At 38.9% G+C, this 13264-nt stretch overlaps 2 protein-coding genes across 2 annotated transcripts; both read right to left on the bottom strand.

Moving 5' to 3' along the window:
• Nucleotides 1-2597: 2597 nt before the first annotated feature.
• Nucleotides 2598-4661, bottom strand: LOC106510938 (growth arrest and DNA damage-inducible protein GADD45 beta). The gene is made up of 4 exons (XM_013999673.1): nt 4544-4661; nt 3960-4061; nt 3595-3811; nt 2598-3499 (listed from the first exon to the last, which is right to left on the bottom strand). Exons 1-4 carry the CDS (start codon nt 4582-4584, stop codon nt 3395-3397), a joined length of 465 nt encoding a protein of 154 aa, XP_013855127.1. The 5' UTR covers nt 4585-4661; the 3' UTR covers nt 2598-3394.
• A 3350-nt stretch (nt 4662-8011) lies between these two features.
• On the bottom strand, nt 8012-13260 carry LOC106510937 (interferon-induced protein 44-like; the record flags this gene model as incomplete). The annotated part of the gene is made up of 6 exons (XM_013999672.1): nt 8012-8257; nt 9931-10031; nt 10921-11089; nt 11164-11316; nt 11576-11771; nt 13229-13260. Coding segments are annotated over 6 exons (897 nt in total), but the record flags the coding sequence as incomplete, so codon positions are not given.
• Between the last annotated feature and the right edge of the window lie 4 nt (nt 13261-13264).

Genomic DNA, 13264 nt, shown 5'->3' with positions numbered 1-13264 from the left:
TGAAAATGATATGTCGCTTTAGATTTTTMATGCAATAAAATGTAGTTTAGTTTTTTTACTAAAATATTCAGAGGGATTGCAAAAAGTTGACTGTTTTATTTTATTTTATTTTCTTTTTGGATGTGTTTGTCTGTCTGTTARCAAAATATCTCATGAACTTCTGACCAAATTGGAGACTCTCTAAAAGTGTTTATTGGATGAACATCTCCTACTGATTAACTTTTGATGTCAACCCCATTCAAGATGGCCRCCTCAGCTAACCCACTTTAGCAAACGCATAAAATGACTGTAACTTATGAGTTATGACTACAACTGTGTTTAAACTTGTTCTGCTCAGACAGCACAGTTCAGCCTGTATCCAAACCAGTACACGGTGTCCTAAGCACTTTCCCCCTCTTTTTCTTAGGTTCTGCAATGCCTATGTGTTTATCTGTCTGTTAGCAAAATATCTCGTGAATTACTGACCCGATTGTAATGAAACTCCATGAAAATAATTATTGTATGAACATTTATGACTGATTAACTTTTGAAATCCGACCAATTCAAAATGGCCACCACAGCTAACACAATTTATCAAATGCAAACATTACTGTAACTTGGTCCAATTTAAAGCTATCAAGCTAAATTTTGCCGTGTTAGTAGTCGAGACTCATCTCCAGCTCATACTCCAAGCAATCATTGATTGCAAGAGATCTTGTTTGAAACTTTGCCATTAACAATTCTGTCTGTTAGCAAAATATCTCATGAATTACTGAACAGATTGTAATGAAACGTTCAGAATGTAATCATCAGATGTACATTCACAACTGATTACCATCCATCCATCCATCCATCCATTTTCTTCCGCCTATCCGGGGTCGGGTCGCGGGGGCAGCAGCTTCAGAAGGGAGGCCCAGACCTCCCTCTCCCCAGCCACTTCTTCCAACTGATTACCTTTTGTAGTTATTTCAATTCAAGAAGGCCACCATAACTAATTAAAATTTTCTTGCGTGAAAATGTTTGTAACTCAATCAGTTTTACAGTTACTGAGCTAAAATGAGATGGGGTACTTGCCGAGGTTTACTCAAAAACATATTGAGATCTTACATTATTTAATGAGATTGTTCATAATGGTTTGTTTGTTCATAAGGGTTGGAAAAATACAGCATGCTCAGTTACTCCAATATGTGTKGAGGACAAAGCAACAAATACAGAATTAAGACTTGAATGTTAAATGTAGGAATCAAAGCCATACAAATGCTCTGCAGCTAGGCTAATAGCCTCAGCCTTTTTTCCCCAGGCAGGGAGTTTCAGCTGCTTATATACACTTTCTTCCAGTTCTGGATACTCCCTAGCTGTCGTGTCGATTGGAGGTTATCCCTACCACCAGAAAAAAACAGAAACCCTTTGGCAACAATCCTGCGTTTTGATGAGAAATAACTATTATTGTTGTGCATGAATTTAACTAAACATATCACAAGAGTACTTTGCTTGAAATGACAATGACATAAGCCACTCAAAACAGACTGTACATCCCTAAATCACATAAAAATTAGATTATTTTGTAAAATAAGTCATCAGAACACACCCTGGTTCTCCTGGGAATATAAACAGTATGTGTGATGTGTTAACAATCAGTGGTAAACAGAATAAATTCCCTTCAGGTTGATAAAAAAACTAAACCTTGTCAGCATAAGGTGAATAAAGGCAGCAGATGAAATGCATCTCTTTAAGAAATGCAAGTMCTTTAGTTCCTTTAGTTGTCCAGTGTTTGGTTTTGTGCTGTGTCTGTGGGACATTCTGTCTTTTTTTCCTGAAGCTATCTAAATCACATGATGTTCRGAGCAAAGACAGAAACTCGGTGCAGCAAGCAGAAGAAACAAAGACCACAATAAAGTAGAGCCTCTCTGTTGGGTTATTTAACAGGAATTGTTGCACCTTTTGTGTCTCAGACCTGCTCTAAGTCCTTTAAAGCTCTGCTTCAACATTCAAATGCCTTTTTTTTCCTTCATATTTCAAATCTTGCTCCTCTCTCGRCTGCTCAGCAAATACAGCCCAGAGGAGATTTAGGGTGGGCAAAGCCCAGCCAGTCAGAAGCCAGGCCTYGCATGGATTACACCTCCGAGCTGCAGATTATAAACAAACGGTCGGTCCATGTGCCTGAGTGTTCCTCAGAGCGCTGGGCCGACATGTGAGAGGGCTGATACTAAGATTAGCTGGAGACAAGAGCGGGATGGGCGGTGTTTTTCCGTGCATGCTTTGCATGCAACGGAAAATTGACAGTGAAAGAAAGAAAAAAAATGCAGCAAAACATGTACCGAGGCATATTATTGATAGGTGGCATTCAGTTTTCCTGCAACWTTTCTTCCTGTAGGGACAGTTTGTCTGCATTAGCTGGCTTTGCCTGTTCCAGCTGGGACGGTTAGTTTCTGTCTCCACCCTGGTTTCACTATGACTGATTTACTTTTCCTACAACAGAGGAGGATTTCTGATGAATGGATGTATTGGTCATAAATGCCAACGGTGACTTACAGAACTGTGTTCGACGTGGGGCTTTTGTTTGGAAATAAAAGCAAATACCTTTTATGAATTCAAATAAATTTAATAAATTAGCATGACAAAAAAAACAGAAGGCTGCAAAAACAAGTTATACAAAAAATAAATTAAAAGTGAAACAACTTCATGTTATCAAAAAAGACAACAGTATTGAAGGCACAGTGATGCTGACTGTGTTTAAACATGTTCTGTTCAGACCAGCACAGTTCAGCTTGTATCTAAACTAAAATACAGTACATCACGTCCCGAGCACTTTTTCTTTTTTGCACTTTTGTCCCTTTTTTTCCCCTTAGATTGTGCAACGCCAGCAAGTCCTACCAGTTTTTATCCTTTCAGTTTCCATAGTAATCCCTCCTCCACAGGTTCAGCTGTTCGTTGCACACCCATTCCTTTCTAAAGAAAAACACTGTACGTGCATACCACACTTTTCAAACACACACCCACCCCCTGTTCTCTGCAGAGACTCTCCCATGTCAGAACACACAGGAATGCTGGGTGCACAGTAGTCTTACAACATTTCTGTCCAGACAGTAAGCACACAAATCCTCCAGGTATAAGCCGGGGTGTGGAATATTCACCATCAAAGCGACTGCTCCCTTGTAATGATTAAGACATAGTGGCCCAGACAGGCGGCACAATTAGAAAAAAAAATAGTTTTGTCTTTTCCTGGCCAAATGTGCATGTCAGTCTCCTTTCTGTCTTTATCTTTTGCACAACCATCCGACTGTTTCGCAGCGACTGATGGGGCCGGTTTTGGCTCCTGCTGGTCTGAACCAGTCCACTCGAAGCTTTTGCTGCTTGAGCATCAAGATCCTTCATGTCACTTAGTGTCTGAGCCCAGAAAAAGGTCTGGGTTTGTTCAGCGTTCTTGCAGGACCAGTTCCGGCGGCCATTGGTGAAGACGGCGACTCTCCTGGCAGTAGGTCCCCACTTCTTGCAGCCTGCAGTGGTCCACCTGCGGGTTCTGCAAAAGAAAAAAAAGGTGAGTTTTATCTGCAGACGAGAGAAAAAAAAATCCAAAAAACGACAAGTTCTGAGAGCCTTGTTCCGCTGACTCACCGTAACCAGCATGCAGTGGAGGTCTCTGCTCTCCTCCTGGTTTCTGTTCGCATCCACACCGCCCAGGAGCTGCCGGAGCCGCTGGAGCCCGGCGACCCGCAGGATGTCGATGCCCGTGTCGCAGCAGAAGGACTGAAGCAGCGTGAAGTGGATCTGCAGGGCCACGTCGTCCTCGTCGTCAACGGCCAGGACGCACAGAACCACGCTGTCCAAATCTCTGTGAGACAAGGAAAATCCAAATTAGAAAAAAAAAAAACACATGTCTGGAGCTGTTAGATTTGGTGATGTGTTTTCTCTGGAAATGGGAGGTTATGGGACAAGCATGAGAAAGCACACTTGAGYCCAAATTAATGGTTTCAACTCACGTGTTGAGAAGCTTTGCTGATTCATAGATACCAACAGTCAGGCAGTCTTGTTTCTGAGCCGTGACCAGCAGCTCCTCCAGGGCCAGACTTGCACTCTGCATCCTGAGGATAAACACAGAAAACTCACTCGTTACAACCATTAAATAATAATAATAATAATAATAATAATAATAAACTATTCTGCTTTTTCTTATTCAAAATTTAATCTAAAATGAGTGAGTGAGTTTCACATGCAGCATATTGGACATATAACTAAAAATAATTTAATATAAGTTAGGTTGCAATGATGAATCTGTGCAACATGCATGAATTTCTTGTACCAAGTGAAACTATTCAGTTTAGTCTTTGAACTCTTCATGCAGCAGGATTGATTTTTATAGGAACTAACTTAAAAACTCTGACATCTAGTGCTGCTGTGAGGTAGGGAAACGTGCAGAAATCAAAATCTATGATGCAGTTTTTAAATCACAGATCAGCCTCAGGTAAAACAGGGCTCAAAGCACGAGTTCCTGTCCTGCACAGGATGTTCTCTCACACGAAACAAACATCTCTACTAAAACACACTGCATGCATGAAAACCTGACCTGCTGYTCTGCACCGAGCCGAAGTTTTCCTCAGGAATCATGTTGATGACAAATCAGAAAATGAATCCCAGGCGAGTGAAAAGCGTGACGGTCCGTCGGTTGTAAATGTGTGCAGGATCTGTGCAGGCTCAGCTGACAAACACGTTTTATACAGACACTGAGAGGAGGGAGGCACCGAAACTACCCGGCTTTTGTTATTGGCTCCATGCAAATCAAGCCTCTGCTCTGCATTTTTCAGTCATGTGAACATTTTTTTAACTCGACAGTGACGTCACAAAAATAAAACATATGTGTGTGCCATATCATACTGAGAAACCCTCCTTAACTTTGAGCATGTATGCTTTTTTATGTATATAAACAGAATTATGCAACTCCTCGTCTTTTCATAACATTAAAATTTCCAGAACACCAGGAAATGTGACCTCATGACTGACACCTAGTGGCTGAGTGAGGCAAATACAGTTTTAGAATGTTAGAATGGCAATCTCCACTCAAGCTATTTCATAGAGTTAAAAAGCACTAGATTTCATCAATCATGTAGATATGTACAAGAAAAAAAAATCATAATTTATATAAAAAACTGCGGAGGTAAGTGTTTTCCTCCTTGCTTTTGTTTTAAACTGAACTTTAAACTTTAAGCAAAACTGAGGGAGCACATGCATGTAAAACCTATCTGCACATGGTTCCCGCTCCTTCTTGTCTATTGACCAACATTAGGCTAACCCAAGAAATGCAGCCCACCTTATTTGCATAATAAAACAAAAATACATGAGGTAAAGTAAAAACAGAAAAAAAATGTAAAAGCAACATGTGGAAATTAAAAGACTTGTGGGGAAAAAACAATAAAAAAACAAATAAAAACATTTAAGGGACAAATGTATGTACAAGTAAATTTTAAATTATATGCTAAAATATATAATTTGTTGGAACAAAGCTGGAAAAAATGAATATGATGGTCAATTAAATAATAAAACACAAGGGAAAGTTCTCCCATTTAAATTAAATAGTTCGTTCTGAGTGTATTTATTTGTTTATTGGTCCTTTGATAAAATTTTGCTTTTATTACTAATTATGCCAGTTTCAGTCCTCCATAGCCAATACAGGCTAATGGTAAGTGCAGACTCTTACCCATTTTGCTTCAGTATCACATGGTCAACTCACTCCAGCTGTCATATGTACCTCTATGGCGTATTTTTAGAACACTGATCACTATGTGTGGGTGGCACGGTGGCTCAGTTGGTAGAGCTGATGCCTCTCAGCAAGAAGGTCACCGGTTCAAATCCCAGTCTGGGGACCTTTCTGGGTAGAGTTTGCATGTTCTCTCCRTGTATGCGTGGGTTCTCTTCGGGTACTCCGGCTTCCTCCCACAGACCAAAAACATGACTGTTAGGTTAATTAATAACTCTAAATTGTCCCTAGGTGAGAGTGAGAGAGTGAATGGTTGTTTGTCTYGTTTGTCTCTATGTGTGGCCCTGTGATGGACTTGCGACCTGTCCAGGGTGTACCCCGCCCCTCGCACTGTGACTGCTGGATATGGGCACCAGTGACCCACRCRACCCTGAAAAGGAAGAAGCGTGTACAGAAAATGGATGGATGGATGGATGATCACTATGTCCACAGCTGTGCTAATAACTCTGGTAGCTATGTTTMTTTTCAATCGTAGAGCAGGTTTACCTGTATTTAAACTTAAAGAAATTCTGGAAAGCAACATCACCAGGAGGACCACAAACATTGTTCTGTGTGTAACAGTGACTCAGGGTACAGCCATCATCCTCACATAGAGGAAGTATTTTTTTGTCACTTTTCCCAAGCTAATATGAAGGCTGGATTTGAACGCTGGGACGAAATGAACTTGACTGGAAAAAAGTGCAACCATGGACTTACACATGYTCCAAACATTTTATCGGATGTAAAAGACCAACACAGGACCACCCGGATCTTGTCCCTGCACCTTGTCGATAAACAGGAACAGTAAACCTTATATTGTTTTTGCTGTAGGCCTACTGCTAGCTTTCTCATAGCATCCATGCTAACCTGAGGGATTCTACTGCAGTTACACATATGGTAATGATATTGGACATACATACATTTTAAACATCACCATTAGGTTTCTTAAATGATGTAGAAGCATTGGCTCCGGTGGGAAACAAATCATTACAAATAATTGTTTTATGTTTTTATTTATTTATTTTTTTACATTTTACACAGCTTTTTTAGATTTGAAGTTGTATAATAGTGTTCTAAAATAAAGCCCATGATTTCTCAAATTTTTGAACATCTTACATCACATCATCTTCACAGCTGAATCCAACATTTACCTCAAACAATCTAAAAACAAAGATCAAATTTAAGAAAAATATACAAAATTGAGTTTCATAAAAGGCTGTAAAGCCTCACATTTGGCAAATGGGTTAAAAAAAACCCAGAATGTAGCACAATTTACCATTTCATAGTTTTCTGCATGCATGACATGGTGGGTAGGAGTCAGGATAAAAACAAACCTGAGCTGCTATTGGATTTCATGGATATGACCACAATTTTCCCATTCATTAGTAAAGATATCCACTCTTTTGGCAATCTATGGCTGAAAAAAACACTGTACAAGGTCAAATGCTGGAGCATCGGTGCTTTAAATGACAGATCTGAGATGCAGCATAATGAGGATTTGGTACCCTGGTATATACTGCTAGTGTTAGAAAGCTCAAACCTAAGCCAGATGTTCAAAAGCAAAACTAGCTAAAGGTGTGGCCTACCAACAATTACACCAGACTCCCTCTCAATGCTTGTATTTACAGATGTGAACAGGTTTTTTCAGTTTATCGATTCAGTTACTGATGTTATGGCAGACAAAAAGGTAAATAGTCTGCATGTATTAATCACCTTATCAAGTCTTCCAAAGATTTCAAAGCACATTAAACTACAATTATTCACACATTCATTCACACATTCACACAATGATGGTGGTAAGCTACATTGTAGCCACAGCTGCCCTGGAGTAGACTGACAGAGGCGAGGCTGCCATACGCTAGGGCCACTGGACCTTCTGACCACCACTAGCCATCAGGGAAGGTGAAGCGTCTTACCCAAGGACACAACAAGTGAGACGGATAAAGGAGGGGTTTAAACTGGTGGATTACTGGTTTAAAACCCTGGTTTCCGAAGTAAAATTCTAATGCATTTCTATAGCAACCTCAGTATATACCTTATAACCCATGACCTGGCTGCTTTGTGCATTTGTAACTATGAAATTGTCTATTGATGCAGTTTTTAGACACAGTACTGTGTAAGTGGTCAGTAAAGATGATGCAGGACATGAATGTTTCTCTTATTTTTGGAGATAGAGCTTCTTATGGCTGACTAAATTTAAGGTCTATAGATTGCTTTCTTTATAGATACAAATCAAAAGATCAAAAACATCCTAGTTTTTGCTTGATACTGTACCCTGTAGGCTCACATCTTCATCACATTCTAAACAACTTGTTCATTGTTTTTTGGCACAACTCTGGCGGGACGATCATTAGATCTGTTCAGCTCCTCGTCTTCATCATCTTGAACTTGATTTTCGAAAAAGCTGTCTGCATAGTTGAGCATTTGCTCCAAGGCCATGGAGAGCAGTATGTCAGTGGTCTGGTCCAGCTCCAACTCCTCACAGTAGTTTTTCACAGGCAGCACGTAAGACAAAGGGATGCCCAGAGACTCGCTCAACTGACGGGCCTAAAAGAAAATTGGACAAAAGGCAAAGATTCATTTGCCCTCCTAAAAGGTTTCAATGTGATATACAGCGGGAAAAATAAGTATTGAACACATCAACATTTTTCTCAGTAAATATATTACTAGAGGTGCTAATGACATGAAATTTTCACCAGATGTTRGTAACAACCCAAGTGATCCATGCATACAAAGAAATCAAACCATAAATGTCCAGAAATGAAGTTGTTTGTAATAATGTGGAATGGCACATGGAAAACGTATTGAACACACTTACTGAAATTTATCTAATACTTTGTACAAAAGCCTTTGTTGTCAATGACAGCTTCAAGACGCCTCCTGTATGGAGAAACTAGTGGCATGCATTGCTCAGGTGTGATTTTGGCCCATTCTTCCACACAAACAGTCTTCAAATCTTGAAGGTTTCGTGGACCTCTTCTATGAACTCTGATCTTTAGTTCTTTCCATAGATTTTCTGTTGGATTCAGGTCAGGTGATTGGCTGGGCCATTCCAGCAGCTTTAGTTTCTTTCTCTGAAACCAACTGAGAGTTTCCTTGACTTTGTGTTTGGGCTCATTGTCTTGCTGAAATGTCCAGCCACGTTTCATCTTCATCATCCTGGTAGATGGAAGCAGATTTTTATCAAGAATGTCTCTGTACATTTTTCCACTCATCCTTCCTTCAATTATTTGAAGTTTGCCAGTACCATATGCTGAAAAACAGCCCCACACCATGATGTTCCCACCTCCAAACTTCACTGTTGGTATGGTGTTTTTGGGCTGATGTGCAGTGCCATTTGACCTCCAAACATGATGTGTATTCTGGCATCCAAACAGTTCAATGTTGGTCTCATCTGACCAGACTATATTCTCCCAGTATTACACAGGCTTGTYTAAATGTTGTGCAGCAAACTTTAAAGGAGCTTCARCATGCTGTTTCTTCAGCAGTGGAGTCTTGCGTGGTGAGCGTGCATACAGGCCATGGTGGTTCAGTGCATTACTTATTGTTTTCTTTGAAACAAACGTACCTGCTAATTCCAGGTCTTTCTGAAGCTCTCCACAAGTGGTCCTTGGCTCTTGGACAACTCTTCTGATAATTCTTTTCACTCCTCTGTCAGAAATCTTGTGAGGAGCACCTGGTCGTGGTCGGTTTATGGTGAAATAATGTTCTTTCCACTTCTGAATTATGGCCCCAACAGTGCTCACTGGAACCTTCAGAAGTTTAGACATTCTTCTGTAACCGATGCCATCATTATGCTTTGCAACAATAAGGTTGTGAAGGTCTTGAGAGAGCTCTTTACTTTTATCCATCATCAGATGGTTCTTGTGTGATACCTGGCCATCATTTGGGACTGAACCAGCTGATATTAACTTGCACTGACAAGGGGCAGGCTTGTTTTCTAATTACTGAGAGAGTTCAGCTGGTGTCTTGGCTTTCCATGCCTTTTTACACCTCCCTTTCTTCATGTGTTCAATACTTTTTCCCTGTGCCATTCCACATTATTACAAATAACTTCATTTCTGGACATTTATGGTTTGATTTCTTTGCATGTATGGATCACTTGGGTTGTTACCGACATCTGGTGAAAATTTCATGTCATTAGCACCTTTARTGAGAAAAATGGTGACGTGTTCAATACTTATTTTACCCGCTGTAATAAATTGCTATGAAAACTGTACCTTCTTTTGGACGTAAACACTTTGATACACATTCTTTAAGTCTTCTGACACATGTGGACAGGCTTCATCTACTTTAGTCATCAAGATAATCTGAGGAATTCCTGCCAGGGACCAAAACACAAAACAATAAGAAATTAAACAGGGAAGAGTTTGAATAATACTGACACTAAATATACTTAGTACAGGACATCTATCCACCTTATTTTCAAATTCAGAAGTAAATAAGGGTCCAACTTCCTTTTTTTATGTGGCACTTGCATTTTACTCCTTCCCTGGGCTAACTAAATTGGTGAACTATTCATGGGAACATTTTCAAAAATCGCTGAATAATCCAAGTGGCAAATCAGTGCCAGACCCTCAAACTATTCTTCAGGGTGAGGATGATATGAAAAAATGGCCTCATATAACGTAAGAAGACATTTTTAACTATTGTGTTGTCACTTGGTGCAGATGAGTCTACATTGCATAATTACAGAAGTACAGAGATGTATTGCTGCATTCACACAAATGTGTTTTTGACGCTCAAAACATGTTCGGTCTGAATGCAGCATAGTGGAAAAGTTGGCAAGATATTAATCAATAACAAAATTGATGATCTGGTATTCATGAAAAATCTGATGTCATATCAACCAGTACTAYTGAGATGGCCAGGTGCTCCAGAGGTAAGTATTTGGGGTTGAACTAACGCAACAGATATTGTTAGCATTGAAATAAGTCTTTTAAAAAACATTAACAGACAGTTTATAGCTGCCACTGTAATCTGTCCATATTTCCAATGTAGCTGTAACATCAATGACTGTAACACATAAAAAATAGAAAATATGGTAAAAAGTTAGTTAGCAAGTCAGAAGTACTACCTGACCGGAAGTCTCTCCAAAAAAAAAAAAAAAAAACAATGATTGACTGTGTCCGTATCTCCACTAAAAAAAAGGTGGATAGGCTGATAAAGAACATTTTAGTTCTCAAAAATTCCAATATTGTTCTACTAACCCAGCTGATTGGCCTTTTTCCGGATGGCAGTGAACTTGTTCAGCATATTTGAGCTGAGAAGAGACACCTTGCAGGTGTCGACTACATARGCCAGGCAGTGAATCTTGTCATTCAGAGTCACATGTTTCCTGTAGCCAGGAGTATCTTCCATAATTGAATATGTGCCAAACTAAAGGGCAAACAAAATGTTAGGAATTAGTCAGTAACCACAGTAAGATAAYAGAAATGTTGATGTTTAAAGACCTGGTAGCGATCCTTGACGTGACCTTTACAGATGCTGACAACGTCATCTATATTCAAACCAGCATCAGGGTTTTCCTCCAGTCCCATTGTGTCGCAGAGTACCAGGGGAATGGTTCCACCTCCTCTCCCTGCCTTGATGGTGTAAGTGCGGAACTAGAAAATTGTTGTGAAAAGGGAAATAACACAACAGTCWGTCAAATGTCAGATGTATTGTCATTTATCTTTTGACAAACTGGAATAAGAATCCAACCATCTCTCAGCYAACAGTAAGCGTTGTAGTTTCATTTTACAGTTTTTATTTTTGCAAGTAATCCTGCACTTGAACTTTCATATAGGCCTACCAGATTAAATACAACTCTACATATCCTGCAAATRTGATGAAAGAATATGAAATTTGTTTTTTTATTTTTACTTGAGAGGTCACACTCGTTCCTGCTGTTCCAGTGATGGCCTGGCTGGTCATGTTGCCTCGAAAARCTGAGTTAATGGAGTTGAAAAAGCTGGACTTGCCGGCTCCAACAGCCCCCACCAACAACACACGGACCTGAGTCACCGTTTTGATGTCAGGTTTGTAGTCCTGGATGGTTGTAATCAGCTGCCTCCTTTTCCTATGATAAAACAAATTCAATAAACTTATCACAAAAAGTAAGGAAATGTGTGTTTGGTAGATTATTTCTTTGTTTTAGCAATGCTTCAATAAATCTTGTTCGGGTGGAAAGCCTGTTCATTTCCTTTTAAATGGTGCCACATTTGTAAGGAACAAGCATTTGTGGGATGAGCAGTAGAGCTGAGTATGTGGGTTGCACACATGAAAAAATTGCCAAATCTTTGCCAAACAGCTCATTTTGTGTTTGCTATTGACTCTTGTTTTGAGCTTCTGGTACCTGCAGGTTCTGTCAGATGGCTCTCAGAAGATTGTTACAGCAAAGAAATAAACTACCAAACCCATATTTCCTTACTTTTTATGCTGTTTTGTGCTTATATGTATTTTTATGTTATTTATTTATATGAACATATAAAGACAAAACTATATCTAAAGGAGTTAAGGCATTGTGTAAAATGTTATTACAAAAATAATGTAATGATTTGCAATTCTCATAAAGTCATATTTTATACACAGTAAAACCTCAAATGTTATGATTAAGAAATTGCACAATTTTGCAATGCAATAAATAAGCTAATTTTGAATCTAATGTCAGTAACATCTCAAATAAGTTGATGTGTGTTGTAACGAATGTGTGGTATAACATGGTCTTGTTGAAATAGGAAACATAAAAAACATCACATGCTGCTTTAAACATGAATACTTTTTTCCACTGATGGTGAAAAGTAAATATTTGATGGTAAATATTCAAAACTTAAATAAATTAAAGTTTATTGCCTATATGCCAGAGGAACTAATGCACCCCAATACCATCAGAGAGGCAAGTCAGATGGCCCTTCTGCTCTTTATGGAAAGGACATGGAAGTCTACAGTCTGACTACAAAATATTTTGAATCATTTGGTGAAGAGAAGTATCTGTCTGTTTGTGTTTGTTTGTTTGTTTACTTGTTTTTGCTTGTATGTTTGTTTTTAATACTCAGTCTTTACTAACCTGTGTTGTTAGTTGCAAAATGGTCCAGCTGTTTCTTATTCTTATTTCTAGTTTTTATCGCTCCTTTCCCACCATCAAACCCAAAATTATCAAATTTTTTCATAAAAACTAAAATATTTTAGTTTTAACTGAGATTTGCTTTCTGTTTTATGTTTATTTTTAACAATGCCATTCAGATTTAATGAAATTAAGATCCAAACAACATTCAGATCATTTGTTTATTTTAAAATAAAACTGACGGGTGATCAAAAATGTATAATTAAATGTACAGTTGTGTTGGAAAAGCTGCCAAACTTGACTGCTTATAAGAAAGTTTGGCTCCTTGGCAGATATTTTTTAAACGACGAGGGCAGTTTGAAGCATTTGCACAGCATTGCACTCAAGTCTAGAATATTTAAAATGTAAAAAAACAATTTAAATATTCAAAACTTAAATAAATTAAAATAGATAAGCTTGTCAGCCCTACTTACTCAGCTGTCCACTGGATGTTCCTCCAGGGCTTAGGC

Source organism: Austrofundulus limnaeus, unplaced genomic scaffold, assembly GCF_001266775.1.
Source record: "Austrofundulus limnaeus strain Quisiro unplaced genomic scaffold, Austrofundulus_limnaeus-1.0 Scaffold2405, whole genome shotgun sequence".
Classification (NCBI taxonomy): domain Eukaryota; kingdom Metazoa; phylum Chordata; class Actinopteri; order Cyprinodontiformes; family Rivulidae; genus Austrofundulus; species Austrofundulus limnaeus.
Note: the sequence above shows the minus strand (reverse complement) of the source record. Positions and strands in the feature narration are given on the sequence as shown.